The sequence below is a fragment of the Chelonoidis abingdonii genome, chromosome 8, assembly GCF_003597395.2.
Source record: "Chelonoidis abingdonii isolate Lonesome George chromosome 8, CheloAbing_2.0, whole genome shotgun sequence".
Taxonomy (NCBI): domain Eukaryota; kingdom Metazoa; phylum Chordata; order Testudines; family Testudinidae; genus Chelonoidis; species Chelonoidis abingdonii.
The window spans coordinates 46600090-46625947 of record NC_133776.1 but is presented as its reverse complement, the minus strand read 5'-3'; the positions used below and the strand labels follow the sequence as shown (position 1 = coordinate 46625947).

Here is a 25858-nt window from a genome sequence, read left to right as displayed (position 1 = left end):
AAAATAAATACAGCTGTAATCAATGTTGTTAAAAATGAGTCATTAAGTTGATTTTAGGTCAGAGCCCTTGTATCAGCCATAGGATTCAGGCTATTTACTGAGCTCCGAGTCAATGTATGACCAGATGGCACCCAAGGAGTTTACAGTCTAAAAATTTGATTCTATTGAAACCAATGGTAAGAGCCCCATTGGTGTCAATGGCAGCAGAAATCTAACACTTGCTCATTGTCAGGCACAGTTCAAGCACATAATGCAGATAGGGTTATGGTCCAAAATTTCAAGATGTATTATATTTATATCTGTTTTTCTAATCTTGGAGGGTTATGAGGCAGTGCAGAAGCAGAGTATTCTAAGAAGGGATTTGATTGGAAAAGGAAATTATTTGGTTGCCAATGAGAGGAAAAGAGTTCCGGACAAGGCGTGTCCACACACAAGTCTGGGGATATGGATAAGCTGCCACAGACTCTTGGCTCACCCTGTGATAAGCTTCTGTGGCACCTCTTAAGAAATTCAAGGTAATCCAGTGTTCAAGAGGGAGCCAGTTCTTCAGTCACTAACTACTAGGGTAACCAGATGTCCCGATTTTATAGGGACAGTCCCGATATTCAGGGCTTTTTCTTATATAGGTGTCTATTACTCCCACCCCCTGTCCTGATTTTTCACATTTACTATCTGGTCACCCTACTAACTACTTCACAACAGCGAAATAAACAAGGCACTTATATTCTAGGAGTGAATAAGCCCTTGCTTGATCCGTGATGGCTGTTTTGCTATTCTACAGAGCTTTGAACCAGACAAAACCAAAACACATGACACATGGGCCAGGTTAAAAACAGTAATAGAGGATGTGTGGCTCAATGTGCAGCAGAAAGAATCTGACTATATATACACGTTTCATATGCTGTATGTAGCATTTCTGTTGTATATTGTTACACACTTGAAATTTTACACATGGACTAAACTCATGAGCCAGCAGCCACACAACCCCAAGCTACAGACTCTTCAGCGTATGGGAATAGAGTTGCTTACTGCAGATTGTGTTACCCTTTGAAAAAGACAGAAGTGTAACTTATTTTCCTTCTTGCTCCTCCACCTTCCTGTTTTAGCTGCACCCTTTCCAGTAGCAAATTGTGGCATGCTTTTTCCTACATTGTCTTCAACGTCCATCTTCTCTCTCTCCCTTCTTATATCTCCTTTTCCATCCACATTACATTGTCTACATTCTTCCCTGTATATTATGTTTCTCACTTCTCCAGTCACCTTTGGCTCCTCTTACTCATGTGGTATGCCTCACTAGAGTTTTGAACTACAGTTCAACAAGCAACAAACCTTATGGGTGGGCTCCAGTCACCTTTCCTTTACTACTTCTTAGAGACCAAGGTATGGTCTACACCAGTGGTTTTCAAACTTTTTTTCTGGAGACCCAGTTGAAGAAAATTATTGATGGCCACGACCCAATGGAGCTGAGGATGAGGGGTTTGAGGTGTGGTAGGAGCTCAGGGCTGGGGCAGGGGGTTGGGGTGCAGGGGTGAGGGTTGCAGGGTAGGGCTTGTAATGACGGATTCAGAGTATGGAAGATGGCTCTGGGCTGGGGCAAGGGGCTGTGGTGCAGGAGGCGGTCAGGGCTCTGGGCTGGGGGTGCAGAATCTGGGGTGCAGCATGGGTCTCTGGGCTTGGGGGGCCTCAGGGCTGGGAGTTAGTGTGCAAGAGGGGGTCAGGTTTCTGGACTGGGGTGCAGACTATGGAATGGGGCTGGGGATAAGGGATTTGGGGTGTAGGCAGGGGCTCTGGGTTTGGGAGGGTTCAGTGCTGGGGCAGGGGGTTGGGGCACAGGCTTACCTCGGGCGGCTCCCGGTCTGTGGCACAGCAGGGGTACTAAGGCAGGCTTCCTGCCTGTCCTGGCACCGCAGACCATGTTTCACCCTGGAAGTGGCCAGCAGCAAGTACAGCTCCTAGGCGGAGGCTCACAAGCAGCCTGCATGGGTCTCACCCTCAGGCAAGCCCCACTCCAGCTCCCATTGACCGGGAACCAATGCCTAGGAGCCAGACCTGCTGCTGGCCACTTCTGGGTTGCAGCGCAGTGTCAAAACAGGTAGAGGCTAGCCTGCCTTAGCTGGGCAGCACTGCCGATGGGACTTTCAATGGCCCAGTCGGCGGTGCTGACCAGAGCCGCCGCAACCCAGTGCCTTACAGTCCGTGATCCATTACTGGGTCGTGACTCACAGTTTGAAAACCACTGGTCCACATTACACTTAAATTGACCTGACTATGGAAGAGTCCACACTTAAATTTCACTTCCACCAACGTAACTGCCTCTTTATGCTGCCTTAATCACTCCACCTCCATGAGTGGCGTAGAGGCAAGGCGAATGTAGTTAGGTTGACACAATGTCAGTGTTGACACTGTGTTGCTTATGTCATCTTTCACTGGCTTTCAGGAGCCATCCCACAATGCTTCCCACTAACAGTACAATCGATACAAGCACTCTGGTGAGGACATGCACCACCAACGCAAAGAGCAAAGTGTAGACATTCACAAGCAATGTAATCACTGCAGCAGCTGTATACTGATGTAAATTAAGTCGACAATTTTGTAATGTAGACATTTTCTATAGCTTTTTAACTCTCCAGAAAATCCCCCAAACAGTCAAAGATTCAAATGTCACAATAGATTAAGCATAGACCGAAATCAGATTAAAATAAGAAATTATGTACAATTTATTTAGTAGAATTCTTGGCAAGGATTTAAACTATGCAGTTAGTAGTATCAGTTCCTCTGGGCACCTTGCTACCAGCTGCTATCCATATTACCAATTGGGAGCTCAGATATATTGTAAACACTCATTGACTAAATGCCAATACCTTAGGCAGCAATTGCTGAAAGAACAGTGTAGTATGAACTCAAACACTTAAAAATCCTGATTTAGATAGTGATGGGAATTTGATCTTAATATTCCTCTTCCCGCCACCCCCGCCAAATTTGTCCAGATCAGAAGAATACAAAAGCAACAATTCTGCAAAATTGACAGTGTGGGCAAAGGTGATGCTTGGCAGGGGAATAGCAGGGGCAGTTCCAGGTTAATACTGAGGTGCATAGATAGAAAGTGAGGGGGAAGATCGCAGATTTCCTGCCCACATCATGCTGTTCTCTAGTCCATGCATTTTGTGAGCAGTACATTCAACAAAAAATTAACACAATTTTAAAGTTTTACAAAAACAATGCCTTAATAGTGCAAGAACTACGCTGAACAAATGAACTTACATCTGTGGAACGGATACTTCTTTAGAGACCATCCATTGGGATCTCTGATTCAAGCACCAAAAACTCATGCTATTTATGTCTTGGCTGTTCCAATTCATTGTCATATATTTACTATGTGTTTCAAGAATTAACTATGTATCTATTGACTGCAGCTTGAATCTATTAATTTAACAGCTAAGAATTCAAACTCAACCATTGATTAGTGCCAGAAAACTTATACCACTCAGGCTACATGAGGGACTCATTTAATATTGAAGATATACTTCAGTGGAAGCCTTTCTGCACACTCTGCCCTCTGTCTGTGTATTCATTTGAGTGACAGTGCAAGTATGCATTTAAGTGACTGATTAATAATGTAATTACCTGCATACAATTGTAAAAAGGAGGATGTAATAGAGCACATAGAGTGTGAATAACAGATTTCCTTGTGTGTGTAAGGGGAGGAGTTAATAATTGAAACCATGCAAATAATGACATATCCAGACCTTTTGCTCCACCAGGAATGTTACTCTTCCTCCATCTCCTCATTGCGACATTTCCATGGGAGGTTAATCTTTGCAAAATTGACCCCTTCTGTTATCACGCATATTAAATCAAACATCCAGAGCTCTGTTGAGCCCTTATGGTGCTTGCCTCCATCCAAAGAAGGCCCAACCACAATGCAAACCTCTTCCCCAGCTCTTAGTGGTACTAACTCATGTAGTCTTTGCACTCTGGTTGCAGCAATGGTTTAATGGTGATGTCCCCTGCACTGCAGCTGAGGCTCACAATGGAGTCCTATGAATTAACTTGGAGAAGCACAGGTTGAGTGCCTACAGATTCCAGAGTTTTATTGTGAGCTGCAAGCTAATGAAAACATCTCTGTGCATTTTTGGACAGAACTTGCACAGCTAGAACCACCTGAGAGCAGATCTGTTCACTGCTGCGCATATTTCAGATCAACAAGTTCATCCTGGTGCCAAAACTATCACAGTATGCTAAAGCTTTTCCACAAAGCTGAATATTAGGCCTTTCCTATATTCAACCATGCAGTTTAGCAGAAGCAGTCTTGTTATCCAGTAGCAGGGCCAGAGCAAGTGTCTTCATAGAATCAACTATCACAATACATGAAGTTTGCCTTTATTGTTTCCCTCTATTAACTGCTACTTGCATTTTTCTCAGGTTATAAATTACTTTACAGCTACCTGCTGAAGTACTGCTATTTAATGAATTAGCAACAACAATATTTTAAGAGCAACCAGTTTTTAATATGGATAACAGACAGTAGCAGAGAAATGATTTGAAAAAAAAATTATTACAAGATTTACTTATGGGAAGCTAGATGGCTCAGATAACTGCTAATGGAAAACACACCTTCAAATCTTCATCATTAGCTCAGGCCTGCTCTGGTTGGTAGAGGCTGAAGTAGTTATAAACAGGCACTTGCACTGGCTAAGTGCCAAGGTCAAAAAGATAGAAGACTAGGACACTGGAAATTGACCCCCTTGAACAACTAGTGGTATTGGTTAATTGCCTAGAAATTTATAATATTGACTTTTGTGTGTGTATTTTCAAGCTTTAGGAGGCAATGTTAAGTTTGGGTGGGCAGAGAAGCAACATGTACGATATGAAACCCTATTATTCTCAAAGGCTTTTCACAATGTGTCACATTGTAAGTTCGTGATAGATCCACAGGCCTGAGGTACCCAAGATAGTGATAGTTCAACTGTTTTACAATGGGTCAAATCCTTTCCTTGCTCCAAGTTTGAGTGAACAGGCTGAATCCCAACCACAGAAATGCCCTTTGAAGGGGAGAATCCCGAGCTGAGGGCTACAACCTTCCTGAAAGAGAAGGTCAGCAAGTAGATTTGCAATCCACTGGCTACAACCCTAATCAATCTCCAATAGCTTTCCATACCACCATGGATGGAGCCCAGCTCTATGGCACAGAGAGCCCAAACCACTGATATTGGCCTCCTGCATCCTGTCCCTTTCCAGGGCTGCCCAGAGGATTCAGGGGGCCTCGGGTCTTCGGTGGCGGGGGTCCTTCCGCTCCAGGTCTTCGGGGAACGTCGGCGACGGGTCCCAGAGCAAGTGAAGGACCGGCCGCTGAATTGCTGCCAAAGACCCGGAGCAGAAGAAGCTCCGGGTCTTTGACAGCAGGTCCTTCACTCACTCTGGATGTGTTCGGCGGCACTGAAGGATCTGATGCAGAAGACCCACCAAAAACTCTTGTGGGGGCCCGTGCAGGGCCTGGGGCCTGGGGCAAATTGCACCACTTGCCTCCCCCACCCCGGGCAGCCCTGCCTCTTTCTATGTATAGCAGCACTTCCCTTGTTTTACCCACTGTATAATGGGACCTTAGTATCCACAGAGCAGGAGACCAGATTTACAGGCATTGAAATATTTCATATACTGCAATAATCTGACTGACCACCCAGCAAATCCAGATATGAGAGGCTTTAGCCTTCATTCACCTTAAGTATTGCAGATCCTATAATACACAAGTAGTACTCTTGTGAAAAAGTGAGCTGCAAACTTCAAACTGTTTGGTAGGTTTTTCTCAGAATATGACCTAGGTTCCCATTGTGATATCAGGAAGTGCATCTGTTAGGTTAGCTATATAGTGGGGCTACCTTCAGTTCTTGTGTGCAGACAAGTTCCAATTCTATATTCCAGAGGTAGAAGGCAGCCGCAATACTACAGGGAGGGCTTAAAAGAAGTTACTAGCTAATTTTCCTGTGTGCTGTAAGAAGTGGAAGCAGTTAGATCTCAAGCAATTCGTATGCTAGACATGCCAACCATTGCAACATATTGATTGCTGCTGGTGTTCTTTACAAGATTAACATTCAAAGAGGTTCAGATACCAAATTATATCATGATTTCATGTATCACATATATAGTATAATATGAAACAAAGCAGCAGCTAAATGAAATTGATTCAAGATGGTAACACTGGATATCTTGTACATAGAGCATTCAACAAGGAGTTTATGAGCAATCCCAAGCAACTGAAAGCTTCCATGGTGACTTACACAATATTTGTTTTGTATCATCTTTCTACTTACCCCTCTTTTTCTGCAGATGCAATGTGATGAAGAGTTTACTACATACAAGACATTGAAAGCATAAGACAAAACAAAGTTCAAGGGCAGAAAGTGACTGTATTGATATATTTAGGTCCACTTTAATTCACAAAAGCAAAGATATTCAAAATAAGATTAAAGAACTGGAAAGACGCATTAAAAAACACATTCCCTTTTTTTCTTACAAGAGCCTTCATTTTTTGGCCTCCAGGAAAGGGCTGAATAATTTCATTGTAATCCCATGACATTCTCATAGCCAGTTTTAATGATGTGACATGGAAAATTTGAGAGATGTGGACACTGAGACAAGAAACAATATTGTTAAAATTATATCTCTAGTCAGAGAAACTGAATATGGATCATCCAAGTTATGGAAGAAGCCAGGGAAGCAGAAAATTACCTTTGAACATTTTAGTGTCAAGGCTACATTTTAAAAACAATCATCACTGACCCCACAGCCTAATGCTACAGATAACCAAATCCTCCTTGCAAAAACTCTGTTCACGTAAATTGTCCTAATATGTTAGAGTATAACTCCAGGATCAAAGTAAATGACTTGGGCAAAGTGCAGTAATGCCTGGAGTATAAAATGGCTCTGGATTAATGACAGTTCATTCACTCTTCATAGGGACTGGGAGCTTGGTTAGTCTTATTGTTTACGAGGGAACAGAGTATAAGCAGCGGCCAAATTTTCAAACATGAATGTCTACAGATAAGCTCCTAATTCCACATGAAGGCACCTATCTAAATGATGGCTCAGCACTCATTTAGAAACATTAATACTAATTTAAGAGGCTACCTTTATGCCCTCACTTGCAAGTTGGACCAGTACTCGCAACCTTTTTAATATTTGAAATGTGACTTGTTTCTCTTACCAAAAGAGTTCTCCTGCTTGATTTTTTCTTTTGCAATGTCAGAAATATCAAGTACTCAATTTTTGCTGGATAACCTTGCAATGATCTTTAGAGGACCTGAACAGTGGACTGCCACAAGGCTAGGACAATAACTGCAAATAATTTAAGTCAGAATCTTTCCCTTCAGGGGGAGGAAGTGAGCTAAAGTACAACTTAGCCTTGTGATATATTACTGTTTAGGTCCTCCAGGGCCACCCAGAGGATTCAGGGTGCCTGGGGCAAAGCAATTTTGGGGGCCCCTTCCATAAAAAAAAGTTGCTATACTATAGAATACTATATTCTCGTGGGGGCCCCTGCATGGCCCAGGGCCTGGAGCAAATTGCCCCACTTGCCCCTCCCTCCCCCTCTGGGCAGCCCTGAGGTCCTCCAAAAATTTTGCTAAAGTTCTCCAGCGGGGAGAGAACCCATCATCTCCCATGTTAAAAGCAAGCAGAAAATATTATTTTATTTTGAAGAAATCATTTGAGACTCTTCATAAAGAAGCAAGTTAAATTTTCAGCAAGAAGTCTTGTGCAACTGGTTTTGCATGAACACTAGTTTATCTTATCTTACCTCTTTTTTGAGAGAACATGCAGGCAGTGCTGGTTCTAAGTTTTTTGCTGCCCTAAGCAAGAAAAAAATCTTTGGCTGCCCCCTACCCCAGCCTTGAACTCTCACCTCCATCCCACTAATGCCTTACCCCACTGGCACCCCCTGCCGCCCCAGCCCTGGGCGCTCTCTTCTCCCCCCCCCCACCTGCACCCGCTGCTGCCCCAGTGCTGGGCTCCCCCCACCAGTGCTGACTCCGCCCACTCCCCCCTCGCCTCCAACCGGTCCGGTGCTAGCAGGGTCGGGGTAAGCAGCGAGGCTCCCAGGCCGTGCCTCAGCCCAGGGTCCCTCCAGCCAGAGCTTCCGCCTCCAGGACCGGCCGGGACCCAGGAAGGCAGAGCCAGGGGACCGCCCCAGCAGGGGGCTGAGGAGCCAGGGCAGGGTAGCCCCAGAGGGAGCGGAGCCCCAGAGAGCAGGATGCGGGACCCGCACGGCAGCGCCCTGCCCTCTATGGCCCGCTGCTGCTTCTGGCTACCGTGCCACAGTCCCTGGGCAGCTCGGGCCACTTTGCCCAGCCCTAGCTGCAGCGCTGGGGGGCAGTCGCCCTGCAGCATCTGCAGGCAGCTCCCTGTGCCCTGAGGGGCATCCCTCAGCCCAAGTGTCCCCCACTCAGAGCCTGCCCAGCCCAACCAGAAGGTGCGGGCGCTGCTCCCCCATGGCGTGAACCGCAGCACAACGCACTGCTGCTGCCAGGGCTGGCTCTAGGCTTTTGCCACCCAAAGCAAAAAAAAAAAGATGGCTGGAATGCTGCCTGTGAAAATGTGCCATCCCAAACATGTGCTTAGTTTGCTGGTGCCTAGAGCCGGTCCTGCATGCAGGATAACTTAATATCTAGTGTTGCTTCAGAAAAGTTAGAAGGGCAAGTATCTATAGTATGTTGCCTGTTGCTGTAATTATAAGAACATACAGAAGGGGATACCCTTATGTATGTGCAGCCTGAAATTGCAGGATTTCAGGAGAATATTTAATATTTAAATTGCCAGAGATAATTGCATGCTGTTTAAATTTCACTAGCATGAAGAGGCTGCATATTAATATCCTTTAATTGCTATGTGCTGAAAGAGGACATGAACTGGCAAGCAGGCAATCTGCAATAAATGGCTAGTGAGCTTTGCTTTCAGTTTTAATGAGTATTGTTAATAGGTTTATATTTCATTTTAAATTATGTTCTAAATTGGGCTCCCTCTCAAATTAGACCTCCCCCTAAGAACCACACGTGAGCAGGGAGATACTGCCCACTGAATAGTTCCTGGATAAACAATACAATTTGACTCAGAAGATTACTTGCTTTCAACTAGAGAGGGAGCATTTTTAAATAAGGCTAAGTGAAGAAAAGGAAGTACAGGTTTGGGGAGAAAGAGACTTTGATCCTTCTGGAAAAGGGATCTTCACTAGCCAGATGCTAACAAAACCTCAACTGTACTGTTTAGTTCATTGTAACTTTGTTTATAGAGTTGATTTATTTTAATAAGAAAAAGGAAAGGATTGTGCGATTATTGAAGAGGAAGGACTTATAAATTCATTATTAAAGAAGTTTGCTTAAACCTTGTTCTCTACTGTCCAGAATCTGCTGAGAAGGGAAGAGTCAGGGGGCTTTACAAGAACAAGAGCTGGTCAGGGAAGTGCATGTTCAGAAGGACAGCAGAGCTGAGAGATCAATTTAGAGTGAAGCAAGTAAGCAAAGTCCCCCAGACAGTCTCCCAAGGAACTCAGTAGCAGTGAAGGCAGTACTTAATTTGTAATGAAAGAGGTGCCAGGGCTCAAGCAATTTTTTACATTCATAACTTATGCAACAAGCTCAGAGGTGTCAGGACTATGAACTGCCAAGCCCAGAGGTGTCAGGGCTAGGAACTGCAAAGCCTAGAAGCTTCAGGGCTCAGCCCTGACACAAATTAAGCACTGAGTAAAGGAGAACAAATAGCAAATGTGAGGAAGGGTGGTGAAGGAGTCAGAATTAGAGGAAAAGGTAGAGCTAACAACAGAGACCACACTAGCAACAGCTGGCTCAAAGAGGAAGGTTCATCCAGTGGTCAGGGTGCCAGCCTCAACCTCAAAAGATCCAGGTTCAATCCTGTGCTCTATCAGACTTCTTAAATCACTTAACCTCCATACTACAGCTTCTGTAAACTGGGGATAACAATACTTCCCTAACTCACAGGGGTGTTGTGAGGGTAAATACATCAAACATTGTGAGGTGCTCAGATATTGTGGCAATGTTGGGTATGTCTACACAGTGAGCTGCAGCAAATCTCAGACCCTGGGCAGACAGACTTGGACTATGGTGCTAAATACAGCTCTGTAGACATTGTAGCTTGGACACTGATACCTAGAGAGCAACAACATCCATATAGCTCTTTTTAGCCCCATAGTGCAGCCCCACAAGACTAAATCTGTTGACCCTGAGTCTGAGACGCACTGCCGCTCACAGTGTAGATGTACCCAGCAGTACCTATGGGAGATAGAGGGAAAGGAGACCTCTGAGAGCATTACTAGCACTGTCCCATTACTGATGTATACCAAGTCTGTTTAATGTGATAAACCTAGCTAATGAATGTAATAGGCTAGCAAATCGGCTACCAAACAGGACTGTATTTATGACCATGATTTTCTGCAACTACAGGAATTGTACAGTTGCTTTACCCAGGAGCAATTCCATTAATCTTGCATTTGAACTGAAATGAAAGCAGGACTAATTGGGGGAAATTGGTACTTTGATATTAGTAACCACAATTCCCTGCAAACAACTCACAGTTGTGCAGCATTATACACAGCCGCTCAATTACATTAGCCACTGAACCCTAAATGTTATATTTTATAGGGCCTGCTCCTGTGAGGGGTTCAGCACATGTAGCTTGCATTGTCTACAAAGAAGTCATAAAATTACATTTTGGTTTACAGTGTTTGAAAATTAGTGAATGGTTGCATAAAAACTATCAAACTTCAAAGATTATGAACAATGGGTAAAATTAGGATTGCATATTTAGTTTTAGTATTGGCTGCCTTTGAAAGAATGTTTACTCTATACATTTACCCTTGCATTAAAATTTCCTAAAAGCACTTATAGTGATTTTAAGGTAGTTGATCATACGCCTCCCGAGACCAGTCCTGAGCCATCTTGAAAAAGCAACAGACTTTCTTGCAAATCCTATAACCCTCATGAAGAGAAAACCTCTCTTCTTTTTAAACTCTGAAAGAACACAGATTAAGACCCCAGCTTTCTAATGACCTCATATGGGCAGACCCCTCCACATGTGCACACACACACAGAGTCCATCTTACTTCACCATGAATGAAAATAAAGTTACCAGTGTAAAACATAAGGAGATTCCCTCACCTGAAATTGACTCAGCACTTGGGTATGGTGCTTTGGCTTCTTAGAAGTAGTCTCCTCTTCTGTCCCTCCAGCAGTCCCTCTTGCAGCACTTCCTCTGAGCACCTGTACAAAGAGAAAGCCAAGCTGGAGTTAACCCTTTGGGTACCAAAGACACACCAGTGCTACCACACCCTATCACGCTTGTGTATAGAAACAGATTTCTTGAACTCTTTGCGGATATGAGTTATTGGGCAGATTTTCAAAAGAGCTCAGAATCCAATAGCTCCCACTAAGAACAACAAACATTACCAAACTCTTTGGAAAGGCCAGCCCTAATTGTGAGTGCAGTGCTTCCCAAAGCCTGAGTCACTAATAATAACTTATAGTTGGATCCTATAACTGAATCTGCCCATTCAGATCCTTGTAAGACTAAGGCCTTTCTGTCATAACTAGCATCATACCCTACACAGATAACAGAAATTGCCAACTACTTAGAACTGTCATTTTATTTCTTTCACAATAGCAGACCATCATTTCAGTTATTCTAACTCACAGAAACATTAGACTCAAAGCAGTCTTTTAAGTAATGTGCAAACAAAAAGTTATCTGATACTCAGGCCCACCAACAGGGTGGGGTGGGGGAAGTAAAGGGCACAATTGCCCAGGGACCCCTGGTTGCTGCCACTGGCAGCGCAGCAGAACTAAAGCAAGCTTCCTACCTGCCCTCACTCCACACGCTGCCTCCTTTCCGAGCACTGACTTCACAGCTGGGAACTGCAGGGGCAGTGCTTGGTGGAGACCCTCTGGGCCCCCTGCCTAGGAGCCACTACCAGAGGGGTGTGCTGGTTGCTTTCAGGAGCTGCCTGAGGTATGCATCCACCCCCTGACCCTCTCCTGCACCACACCCCTCTGCCCCAGCCTAGAACCTGTGCTCTGCACCCAGACTCCCCCCAGAGCCCAACCCCTCACCCCTTCTGCACCCAAACTCCCTCCCAGAGCCTGCACCTCAAACCTCCTCCTGCACCCCAATCACCTGCCCCACCCCAGTGCCCACACCCTGCATCCAAACTCCCTCTGATAGCCTGACCCCTTACCTTTCCCACACCCAAACTCCCTCCCAGAACCTGCACCCACTCCCGCACCCAAACTCCCTTCCAGAGCCTACACCCCGCACATCCTCCTGCATCCACAGTCCCTGCCCCAGCCTGCTGAAAGTGAGTGAGGGTGGGGGAGAGTGATCAACAGAGGGAGGGGGGATGGGGTGTGCAGGGGGCAGGGCCTCAGAGAAAGGGTGGGACAGGGATGTGGTCTCAGGGAAGGGGCTGGAAAAGGGTCTTTGGATTTGCTCCTACGAAATTGGGAAATCAGAGGAAGATTAATGCAGTGTGTAAAAATTTTCTTAGCAGCTGGAAATAGAGGGAAAACAAGTGCAGTCTGTCAGTTGACACATGCTCTTTAGGTACTATGATAGGGCTAAGAAGTGCCCATAACTTGCTCTTCCCTTGTTATCTAGGGCTTGTGCTGAGGGGATGTCACACTGAGGCCTTGTCTTCACTGCTAAAAAAGGTACATCTTTTACCTCAGGATAACTCATGTGCATGAACTATCCCAAAATAAAAACACAGTGAAGACATGGCACTTCAGTTTTACCATGACGTACAAAATGTACCTTTTTTAGCAGGGAAGATGAGGCCTACTCCCATGTAAATGAAGTTTGGGTGGTGGGAGAGGGTTTCATAGAATTATAATATACATGACGTATACTTCAGTTATGGACCCCACTAAACTCCACCCATATTAATGTCATATCTATTTCCATAGAAACTGCATCTGTTATTATTTCAGTAAAATTCCCATGGGCCTCAATCGGGGTTTTGACTGAATAAGGTCTGTAGGCGTGAACTCATAGTAACTAAGAGCATATTTCAAAAGGAGAAGAAAGCAGAAGGGATTTATGAAAATGACAAAATGAAGAAAAAAAATGATTAGACTGACTCTAAATGCCACAAGCAAACTATGTGATGTTTCTAGGTTTATTTCCACTTGTTTGGAAAGATTGGCATAATTCCCTCTTGGCTCTGCCTTCAGTGGCTAATATAAACATTCTAAACTCATGACAATAAAAATACACCGCACCATCACAGGGTGTGAAAAGTGTGGGGACATATTGACACTGAGTCCATTACCTATAGAATACATAGCAGCTGATCTTTCATGGCATTTATCTTTACTCATGAGGAAAGGCAGGATACCTTAACTGTGGTAAAATCACTTACAATTACCCCTCATTTCCTCATCAAATGTTGTACCATCATGTCATGCATTTTTACATGCTGATCCCATAGCAGTCTCTTGTCATAGGTTCTTTACTGTTTGGGCAGCAAAATGGATTCTTGCTGTGAAAGGAGGAATGCTGAATTCTGTGAGAACAGTTCATTTCATTTTTTTTCCACCTAAAACTACAGAAAATGTGCCAAGTCTGTACTGAATGGAGTTCAGTGTAAATACATCTTTCCGGGGTATTATTGGATTTTAGAGTTTAGCCTTTAACTAATCCAGAAACACAAATGACTAATTGTGCAATATTGTTGTAGTAGTGTTAGTCCCAGGATATTATATAGAAAAGATGTGTGACGTAATATTCTTTATTGAATCAACTTCTGTTGGTGAAGGAGACAAGCTTTCAAGCTCTACAGAGCTCTTCTTCAAGTCTAGGACTAAGCTGGGAAAGGAAATCAGCGTGTCACAGCTAAATACAAGGTGAAACAGATTGTTAAGCATAAGAAGTTAACACATGTTGCAAGAAACCATTCAAAATGAAATGGGCAATTAACACCTCTGCAATCAGAAGACAAAGGAAAATTACTGGGTTGTATAGTGTAATGAGACATAAAACCAGCGTTTCTACTGAGTCCATGATTAGCAGAGTTATGAATTTAAGCTCTCGGGCTCATCTTTTGAAGGTGTTATAATTGTACAGTCTCAAACTCACATAAAGGATGAGGATGGATTTTGTGGGGGGAAATGTTTAACTATCAGAGGCATTCCCTGTGCCTAATACAGTAGTAGATTGTTGAAAGAGCCTACATCTGGTTAGGGAGGAAATATTAATCAAAGTAATTAGCATCAAATTAACTTCAGTCTCACCTTTAGCCAGGCAAGCATAGCACTCTCCCTTTATCAACTGCCCTCTGGTGGAAGACAGCAAATTAGAAAGAGGAATCACATTTACCACTACACACAATGGTCAACACATGCTTCTAACTGACAATAAACTGGGTAAAGGGGTGTTTTTGTTATAGACAGTGCCTCTTGCAACTAACGTGGTGCTTAATAAATTAGGAGGAACAAACTATGAAATTCTTCAGTATGGATTTAGAAATAGCACTTGATCTGGCTAATAGCACCTAGGGTCTTTACAGCTGGCTATGTAACATTTACAAGGCAACAGTAGAACATTGTGTACATTGTCAGGTATTTGACCTGTAACTTAACTAACTTTTGACAGTTGCTCCGTTTTACATCCTTTCCAATAGTGTTTCAAAAGAGATTTCACATGACCTTTCAAAATGCAGTTTGGGAACATGCTGAAGCATTGGTCCTGTACACTTCCATGCAAAAGACCTAGACTGATTTCTAGGTCTGTTTTTTTGCTTGCCAGGTCAACAAAGCAGGGGCTTTGGGCACCGCAAGAGTTCCTGATTCAACCTCTGGCAGCGGGAGCATCTCCTATTGCACCACACCAACTCCTGCAGTCAGGCAAAGGAGTGATCCCAATAGGTTCCAAGGAGTTGCATTTACCTCTGCTCAGCCAAAACTATGGGCTCTTGAAGAGGAAAGATGGACTATTGTGCGAGGACACCAATTAAAAAAAAAAGGACTGACTGTTTCTCACAACATCTCAGCTATTTTCAACACAGTAACAAATAGCTTAGGGCAGCAGTTCTCAAATTGTGGATCAGGACCCCAAAGTGGGTCGAGACCCTGTTTTAATGGGTTGCCAAGGCTGGAGTTAGACGTGCCTGGGCCCTGGGCCAGAGCCAAAACCCTTGGGCTTCGGCTGTGCCCCCACTGCCTGGGGTAGTGGGGCTCAAGCAGGCTCAGGCTTCAGTCCCCGCTCCTAGAGTCAATTTTTTTGTTGTTAGAAGAGGCTTGCAGTGCAATGAAGTTTGAGAACCCCTGACTTGGGGTAAATTAGCATTTCAGTCTAATTTATGAAAATTGGATACAATTCCTACAAAAGGAGGGCATTTATGTCCAAGACTTGCAAAGATTAATAAATAGAAGACAATAAATATTTGCACTGATTTAATGAAATGCCGTTATGGGAAACAGAGAAGCTCTTTTTGTAATTATCAGATTGTAAAAGAGTAGGATTCTTCCCCTTCTCCTTCATTTTGGCAACAATCTGGTACTTTTTTCACCTTTGAACAGCCTAATTTGTAGCTTTTCTGCAGAGTTTATACTAGTTACTTTGACCCATCCTGCCAGAGAATAAACAGCTGGAAAATAGTTCATCTAAAAAATATGTGAATGTCACAAATGAGCTTGAAAATATCTTCTGTGATTGAAATTTTCACAGAAGAGAAAATCCTAACAGTTAAATGAACAGTTCAGATCCACATTCTTGGACCAGCTTCAAGATACTTGAAACCACAGTATACCATACTTCAGAAGGATTTTAACTACCTATTGTATCTCAAAAAGAGCCAAAGTTTCATCAGCAAAGCAGTTCATAAGTTATATTCTGTAGAAAAAATCTTTATAAACCAAAAAGCAAAAACCACAACCTGAAGAGACATTTGCTTGAAGACTCTATCCTGGACATATTGCCAGCAGACAGGATATGATTGAGAATGTGAGGATTTATAAGTGTGAAAGACAGAGGAGCTGACAGTGATCATATAGTTTGAAACCGAACTAATGAATGCACATTTACTTAATTTCACCAGTGTAAGGATTGGGGTCACAGAATTCAGAAGCACAAGGGTATTGGATTGCAGAAAAGCAAATTTTGAAGATTTAAGAAATCGCCGTAAGATTCAATGGGAGGAAGTAGCCAAATAGTGTACTGGAAGGAAGGAGGCTGGGGAATGCTGAAAGACTACCATTTTTATGATAAGGAAGAATGCAAAGGACAAGAAATGGCAAGCGTGGTTTCAGGTGGGACTGCTCAGATACGATGTTAAAAACAAAACCAAAAAAATCCTCTGTATTGCAAATGGAAAATGAGGAAGGCAGATGATCAAAAATACATATTCAATTAAGGTTTGCAGGAAAAATTAAGGGCAACATGAAAGTACAATGAGTTAATGTTAGCCAGAGGGCTGGGGAAAGAAATATAGCAGGGATAAAGAAGGGACCAAAGGGAGGTTGATGGAATTAACAACTCAAATGACAGAGACACTGAAGTCCTTGTTTCAACAAGAAAAATAAAGAAGAGTAGTAACACTTAGGAAGTGAGGATAATGTAGAAACAGCTAGTTATACAAAGCTGGGAGGGGAAATTTAGAAAACTTGAATAGCTACAAATCTTTTGGCCCAATATTATTCACCTTAGGGGGTTGGAATTAGCAAGTTAACTTACTATGCCACTCACAGTCATTTCTGAAAAAAGTCATGGGAAGTACCAGAAAACTAAAAAAAGCCAATGTTGTACTGATCTTTTAAAGAGGGAAACATGACTAGGCAATTAACAGCTGTACAAGTCTGACTTCTATATTCGGTGAAGAAATAGAATAGATACTGAGAAAACAATCCCTAAACAGCTACAGGATAATGGAACCATGAGCAAAAAGTAGACGAACAGTTTTATACAATTACAGAATTAGTGGATGAAGGAAAGGTGATAATGTGACATCTGGATTTTATCAAACAATTAGGTAAAGGGTTTCTTGAAATCTTATACAGCTAATTAAAGCTAACTGGTATACATAAACGCTATCAAGGGGCTTGGAAAGTGGCTAAGGAACTGTAAACAAAGGTTTATGATAAATGCCAAAGTACTGAGTTATAGGGAAGTATCTAAGGAACGCTTCTGCACTTCCAGAAGGATAATCTAATGGTCTTCTTCCATCCCTTTGACCTATGGTTCTAGGATAAGCCCCTAAGGATAAGCCAGAGGGAACTTGTTTTAAACTCTGGTGTTCTCTATTAAACAACTGAAGTCCTAACTGCTGTCATCTCAGAGGCTGGAATCAGGGATTTTAAAATTTGCTCCCACACATCTTAGAAAATATATTTCTTAAATTCCCAACATATTAATGAAACTTAGAAGAAAAAAATGCTGCAATGTCAGCCCCCAGTTTTATTTGTTCTTCTCTTAAAGATAAGAGACCACATTATTTCCTCCTGTTCCATGTGCTTGCACTAGTCGGGCTATGAAAATTAGCTGGAATTTGTCTCTAACTGGTCAGCTGAGAATTCCCCAGCATCGGGGAGCTCTCAGATTGGATTTAGCCAGCTCCTACACAAACTCTACACAAACAATAGCAGATCTTAAGGTGGCCATCCTGCAGCAAAAAAACTTCAGGACCAGACTTCAAAGAGAAACTGCTGAGCTTCAGTTCATCTGCAAATTTGACACCATCAGCTCAGGATTAAACAAAGACTGTAAATGGCTTGCCAACTACAAAACCAGTTTCTCCTCCCTTGGTTTTCACACCTCAGCTGCTAGAAGGGGACCTCATCCTCCCTGATTGAACTAACCTCGTTATCTCTAGCCTGCTTCTTGCTTGCATATATATACCTGCCCCTGGAACTTTTCACTACATGCATCCGACGAAGTGGGTATTCACCCACGAAAGCTCATGCTCCAAAATATCTGTTAGTCTATAAGGTGCCACAGGACTCTTTGCTGCTTTTACAGATCCAGACTAACACGGCTACCCCTCTGATACTGCACAAACTCTAGCCTCCGAGACATAGGGACAGAGAGGAGCATACTTGCACACTACCAATTTAACTGTCATTTAGGCCCTTGAGGACAATAGCCAGCTGGTGTAAGTAAGAGCAGTGGTTCTCAAACTAGGGCTGCCACTGGTTCAGGGAAAGCCCCTGGTGGGCCGGGCCAGTTTGTTTACCTGCCACATCCGCAGGTTCAGCTGATCATGGCTCCCACTGGCCACGGTTTGCCACTCTAAGGCCATGGGGGCTGCAGGAAGTGGCGCGGGCTGAGGGACGTGCTGGCCACTCTTCCTGCAGCCCCCATTGGCCTGGAGTGGTGAACCGTGGCCAGTGGGAGCCGTGATCGGCCGAACCTGCGGACGCAGCAGGTAAACAAACCGGCCCGGCCTGCCATGGGCTTTCCCTGAACAAGTGGTGGCCCAAGATTGAGAACCACTGAGTTAGAGCAGCCTTGAGGCTGCTCTAACTTATGCTGGAGCAGCTTGAGAAGAAGGGAACTGAACTGGCACCTGACTATACCTCCTACTACACTGAGCAAATCTCAACATAAGAATAATGGTAAGGATTCATGAATCTCCACATAATCTCCACTCCCCAGACTTGGAACATGTCTGAATAATATCATGCTGTGGAATGTTATAACTTTACATACCATGTTGCCAAACATATTTTATCAGGATGATATTGACCAGCGAGTTGAGTTTACAGATGATACCTCACAAGACATACTTGTACAATGATGATGATAATACTGTAGTGTGCAAGGGTACAGACAGTCCCATAGGCTGACTGAGGAACACTGCAAGGACAGAATTGATCCCTGAGGGCAGATCTAGGGAAAGACTGAACAGGAGGCGGGATACTCCCTACAAAGAGAAATCTCCAGGGAGCAAAGTAGGCTCCTGTTGGAGGAAACCTGAAGATATGGTTTGGAAATGAAATCAGATTACTTCAGTAGTCCAAAGGAGCAAAATAATTATTCATATTTGAAAGAATTTTCATTTAGACCTTCTGGTTATCCATAACAAGTTTGGAATTTTATGTGATTTGGCCAGAGGGAGGAGCCCCAGTGAAAGGCAAATGGCCAGCAGGAGATGCTGGAACTGAGGATACCAGTGACACTATGCATGGATGCTAGGGGGCGCTCTTAGGATGAGTACCCTACCTCTCCTAGGGTTGCCAGTTTTCATTGGATGTATTCCTGGAGGCTTCATCACATGACAAACTTTAATTAAAGATTAATTAAAGACTCTGGGACAATCCTGGAGGGTTGACCACACTAACCTCACACCACTGTTTTTAATTAATGAGACAGATCCCGTGCACTGGGTGGTTTCAAATGGAAAGTAAAGAAAAGAGAATGTAAGAGAGAAACAGTATATAACAGATTTCAGAGTAGCAGCTCACTTCTGCTGTAGCTCACGAAAGCTCATGATGAAATAAATTTGTTAGTCTCTAAGGTGCCACAAGTACTCCTGTTCTTTTTAGTATCTTCAGTCATTCAGACTTTCTATATTCTCTGGGGTATCTCAGTTCAGTAAAGCTTTAACTGCATCCAGTCATCCAGTGTCTCTCAGGTGTCTGCTGTTTAAATGGTGGCACTACCTTGTCACCATGGGAAATTCAACTGGACATTTGGCGATTTTCAGAGGGAAATCCCACCATGCCAACAATAGTGCATCATCTGTGGGGAAAGTAGCGTGTGACACCATGTGACCATGACTCAACACTTGAAGAATGTATTGGGTTATATTATACCATCACTTATTCATCTCTGGCTGAGAACAAAGAACATTGGATAAATCAATGGACTTTTATTTTAAAGTCCTATAGCAAAATTAAACATGATTTTTCTGAAAGACTTCAGACCTTCAGTGTGCAGTAATTTAAGCTTTGAGTTTGGATTTTACAGACTGGAAGAAACATTCCTGATCTTAAACAAAGTCTGTTATATATGGGTACCTGCATGACCCTACAGTATGCCAACATTTTTATGGCTGACTTAGAACAACGTTTCTTTAGCTCTCGTCCCCTAACGCCCCTACTCTACTTGCGCTACACTGACGACATCTTCACCATCTGGACCCATGGAAAAGAGGCCCTTGAGGAATTCTACCAGCATTTCAACAATTTCCATCCCACCATCAACCTCAGCCTGGACCTGTCCACCCAAGAGATCTACTTCCTGGACACTACAGTGCAAATAAGCAATGGTCACATAAACACCAACCTATACTGGAAAACTACTGACCACTATATTTACCTACATGCCTCCAGCTTTCATCCAGACCACATCACATGATCCATTGTCTACAGTCAAGCTCTAAGATACAACTGCATTTTCTCCAGTCCCTCAGACAGAGACAAACACCTACAGAATCTCTATCAAGCTTTCTTAAAACAACAGTACCCACCTACTGAAGTGAAGAAAGAGATTGACAGAGCCAGAAGAGTACCCAGAAGTCACCTACTACAGGACAGGCACAACAAAGAAAGTAACAGAATGCCACTAGCCATCACCTTCAGCCCCCAACTAAAACCTCTCCAGCGCATTATCAAGGATCTACAACCTATCTTGAAGGACGATCCCTCACTCTCACAGACCTTGGGAGACAGGCCAGTCCTCGCTTACAGACAAGCCCTGCAACCTGAAGCAAATACTCTCCAGCAACTACACACCCAAACAAACACTAACCATGAACCTATCCTTGCAACGAAGCCCATTGCCAACTCTGTCCACATATCTATTTAGTGATACCATCATAGGACCTAATCACATCAGCCACACCATCAGGGCTCATCACCTGCACATCTACCAATGTGATATATGCCATCATGTGCCAGCAATGCCCCTCTGCGTTACATTGGCCAAACTGGACAGTCTCTACGCAAAAGAATAAATGGACACAAATCAGAGTCAAGAATTATAACATTCAAAAAACAGTTGGAGAACACTTCAACTTCCTGGATATTCAAGTACAGACTTAAAAGTGGCCAATTCTACAAAAAAACTTCAAAAACAGACTCCAATGAGAAAACTGCAGATCTGCGATTAATTTGCAAACTGGACACCATCAAATTAGGCCTGAATAAAGACTGGGAGTGGATTTCACAAACTAAAATCTATTTCCCCATGCTAATTTTCTCCCTACCGTTACTCACACCTCCTTGTCAGCTGTTTGAAATGGGCCACCCTGAGTACCACTACAAAAGTGATTTTTCCTCCTGCTAATAACAGCCCACTTTAATTGAATTGTCTCGTTAGAATTGGTAAGGCAACCCTCATCTTTTCAAGTATTCCTCTACCCAATATAACGTGACCCGATATAACATGAATTTGGATATAAACACGGTAAGCAGTGCTTCGGGGGGGGGGGCAGAAGGGGGAGCGGCCTACACACTCCGGCGGATCAAAGCAAGTTCGATATAACACAGTTTCACCTACAACGCAGTAAGATTTTTTGACTCCTGAGGGCAGCATTATATCAGGGTAGAGGTATACTCTGTATATACATCTTCCTACTGTATTTTCCACTACATGCATCTGGTGTAGTGGGTTTTAGCCCACGAAAGCTTATGCCCAAATAAATTTGTTAGTCTCTAAGGTGCCACAAGTACTCTTGTTCTTTTTGCAGATACAGACTAACACAGCTGGTACTCTGAAACCTGAAGATAATAAGTTTTCTTATATACGAGAATTATATTCCTCTAGTGAATATAATGAGCCAACCATGTTTTCAGCGTTACTCTTAGCTGGTGATTTAGACATTACTTGTCATCTTAGTAAGTGAAAAATTAGGACCATCTTCTCCTTTGGCACATGGTGAAGCTTTCTACAAATAAACCTCTCACCTTAGCATAGAAAAATAAAAAGCTTTTTTTTTCACCTGGGTTTTTGGTGTGAAAGTTAGTCAATTCTTATCAATTCACATTAGTTCTGCAGTTACCCGCTGTCCTAATCCCTCTCATGAGCTCTCCATCATTACTGTACATTCACCAGTATCCCAACACTAACTTATGGACCACAGTGAACAAGGTCTTTCTAAACACCAAAACCTCACAGGATCCTTTCAACACAGAATAGAAATCCCAATAACTGCACATCATACCTTTTTCACATGGGTACTGTAGTCTTAAAAGCCAGCCGGGGTGAAGTCTTTGGCAGAGTTTTCTCAATTGCAGAGCAAAGGGGAAACTCCTGCCAAGTATGACAAAAATTGTTTTCTGAGTTTCTGAAAGCCTTAATAGTTCATGTTTCCAAGGCAACACCATCACACAGGGAATCATTAAAACAGCCACTATCTTATTTCACTTACAAATCAGGCTCCAGCTCTTGTCTAAACAGGGTATTTGTAAACCAGCAGAGCATGACTGCTTATGCAAAGTGCTCAGAGCTCTTCACAGATGAAAATAAGTTATGAGGCTGAACAAGGCTAGTGTCTCAACAGATCTGGGGTTATAAATGTAAAGGTTAGCAAGAGTCTTGTGTAAATTTCAGTGGGTATTAGTGCTGGGCCTTTAAGAACTCCTGAAAGGGGAACATCTGGGAAAACTCTCTCTGGCACAACAAGATTGTTCAGAAGGACATAATAAAAGGGGATTCCACTTCCATTCTGAACACCAACAAGCCACAGTGGAAGCCAACGAGCAACACAGTGGCCTCTTTCATTTAAGGACAATGGATGATATTTCCTCTGCTTTTATTTTTCCTACATCAAAATCTGCACTGATCTGACAGCAAATCTAAAAATGGTTTGAATCATTTTTCAATTAAAAACAGGCAACACTTGTAAAACTTTGAAATTAAATGGGTCCTAATTATAGAACAAACAATGTAGCTGGGGAGTTAAATATTTATTTTATCTGCTCTTTAATCTGGCAGACAAAGGAATAACAGAAACTAGGTGCATGTTTTTAGCAGTGAGGATAATTAACAACTGGAATTGTTCGCTAGAAGATATGGTGAACTCTCCTTTACTTGAAGTCCTTAAATCAAGACTGGCTTTTTTTCTGAAATTCTCTTCAGCTCAGCCACCAACTGGGCTCAAAGCAGGAATCACTTGGTGAAATTCAATGAGCTGTGTTATGCAGCAGGTCAAACTAGTCGATTCATAATGGTCCCTTCTGGCCTTATTATTATCTTAATATTAAGATATTTTGTATTGTAAGATATATCGTAAGTGTGTACTTATCTAAAAGTTAGATTTTTTTTTCAAATACATAAACATATACATATTCCATCCTTGGTGCTTAACTGCCTTAAAATAACTAAATGTTATGAAGGGTGCCTTAAGGAAATAACGGGGCAGAAAAGGATGTCAGTCAAGTACTGTACCTCTGACTGTCCATATCTGGTCATAGTTGAGTCTTCTAGTAAATATCCAGTTTGCCTATCATCCCATCTCATCACTGCTAGTGAATTCAACATAGAGAAATGTACGCAGAGAATCAAGGACCTAAACCCTCCAGAACAGGGTTGCATCTACTAGAGGGATAATGGAGGTTAATGACAACAGTGAACTTACAGTGCAGTTGATCAGCTGGGATGGGAAACTCATGTAAATATGCTTCCCCACTGCTGAGTGCCTCAATATAAAATCCCAAGTTCCTCTATCCCTGCCTGCTAGTGCTGCAGAGTCATCTGACCTCAGGGAGTTGGAGAGGGGAGTCTCAGACCCAAGCTGGGTGTGAGTCAAAAGCCTCTTAAAGCCAACAGGCAAGGGAGCTACAAGAATATCCTGATAGGTACATTCTTCTTCACCAAAGAATGTCCCGTGAGGTCTTAAATGAAAGCCAGGGTCATGCTGGTCATTGAGATCATTGTGAAATGTTTGTACAGATACTATGTAAGGAGTTATGTATACCGAAATGGGTATGTCCGTTTCAAGACAGCTGACAAACAGATTTCCTGTCAGAAGATGTTTGCTCAGCGCTCTCTATTTTGGCGTTGTGATTAAGCATTGTAAGCAAACGCAGTGGCTTCATGGCTACAAACAAAGTCAACAGGGGGACATGAAAACAACAAGGAAGAAGTAGAACACAAAGAATAAAACCCACTGTCGCTAGTTTTTTCCTGAGTACAGACAATGAACTTTGGGGATATATGTAGAAAGCAACAAAGATACCCTTTTTTCTTGAACCTGGGATGTAAACTGGCAGCATGTTTGCATTCATGAAAACAGAACCTCAGTTAGCCTTGTCTGAAATGCTGCAGAGGACATTTGGAGTGAGAAACCTATTTAGACAGGAGGTCAGTCTCTTAAGTCTACAGAAAGTGTGTTATTATAAACAGATAGTTAAGGGTTAATGTCTTTTTTACCTGTAAGGGGTTAACAAACAGTGAACCTCGAACACCTGACCAGAGGACCAATCAGGAGACGAGATACTTTAAAAATCTCCGTGGAGGGAAGTCTTTGTTTTGTGTGTGTTTCTTTGTCTGTTGTTCTCTCTGGGTTCTGAGAGAGACCAGAAATGTAAGCAGATTCCTCCAATCTTTCTGAAAAAATCTCTTCTGTTCTAATTTTAGTAAGTATCAGGATAAAGGTGGTTTTAGTCTTTTTGATTGTTTCTTTATTTGCAAATGTGTAGTTTGCTGGAAGTATTTTAATTTGCATTTGTGCTGTGGGGGAGGTTTTCTCTCTAGTCTCTATAAGCTGAAAGACCCTGTAATATTCCATCTTGATTTACAGAGATAATTTTTACTTTTTATTTCTTTTATTAAAAGCTTTTCTTTTTTAAAGACCTGAGTGATTTTTTCCCCTTGTTAAGGCTCAAAGGAACTGAGTCTGTACTCACCAGGGAATTGGTGGGAGAAGGGAGAGAGAGGAGGAGGGGGAAAGCTGAATTTCCTCTTTGTTTTAGATTCACAGAGCTTGAATCTGTATTGCCTCTGGGTGAGGGGAGAAAGGGGGTGGGAGGAACATTCCCCTCTGTGTTGTGATTCAAGGAGTTTGAATCACGGCGATCTCCTAGTCTACCCAGGGCAGGAAAGATCTGGGAGGAAGAAAGGAGGGGGAAGGGAAATGGTTTATTCCCCTTTGTTGTGAGACTCAAGGAATTTGGGTCTTGGGGTCCCCAGGGAAGGTTTTTGGGGGGACCAGAGTGCCCCAAAACACTATACTTTTGTGTGGTGGCAGCTATCAAATCTAAGCTGGTAATTAAGCTTAGAGGAATTCATGTTGGTACCCCATTTTTTTGGACTCTAAGGTTCAGAGTGGGGATAAAATACCATCACAGAAACCTATTTAGACAGGAGGTCAGTCTGCTAAGTCTAGTCTACAGAAAGCATGTTATAATGTTTCCCTTATCCTTACTCACTATCTATTAAATTTTTGATAATAAACTTATGGTTGTTTTCACTATAAAATCTATCTCAGTCCTGGGATATTAAGCCAAGTGCTGATCCTGAGTTGAATCCTACAAGCTGGTGTGTACGCTCTTGCCCTGGAGACACTAGACCTGGTATTTCTGTGAGTGTTCAGTGGAGAAGAGGCTGGATGCTACAGGGGAACACTTCAAAGGGGCTTGGGTGCATCCACTGTTAACTTACAAAGCAAGGGCAGCAGAGTCCTTTGGACATATTCAAGAGGAGATTCAGAATCTCCCCAAAGAACACTTAAAGCAAACATGCGCAATGTGCTGATTTGTGTATAAATCACGTTGTGCCCACTGTTATTGGTGAAGGTTCCATGTTGTCCTCCATTGATGTTCCATCATAGGGTTTTAAAAGTGCTTTGCATCTGACCCTATCAGATCCTGCTGGGGCTTCACTATGTTGTGTAGGCCACATGTCCAAATTTGGGTAATCATCA

The 25858-nt window shown here is 42.9% G+C and overlaps 1 protein-coding gene across 1 annotated transcript in view; it reads right to left on the bottom strand.

Moving 5' to 3' along the window:
• The window catches only part of ARHGEF4 (Rho guanine nucleotide exchange factor 4), a 329119-nt gene that overhangs the window by 265071 nt on the left and 38190 nt on the right, over window positions 1-25858 (bottom strand). The window contains exon 3 of the mRNA XM_032764769.2: window positions 11163-11264. Coding sequence (XP_032620660.2) covers window positions 11163-11264 — 102 coding nt within the window. The remainder of the gene's footprint in view (window positions 1-11162; window positions 11265-25858) is intronic.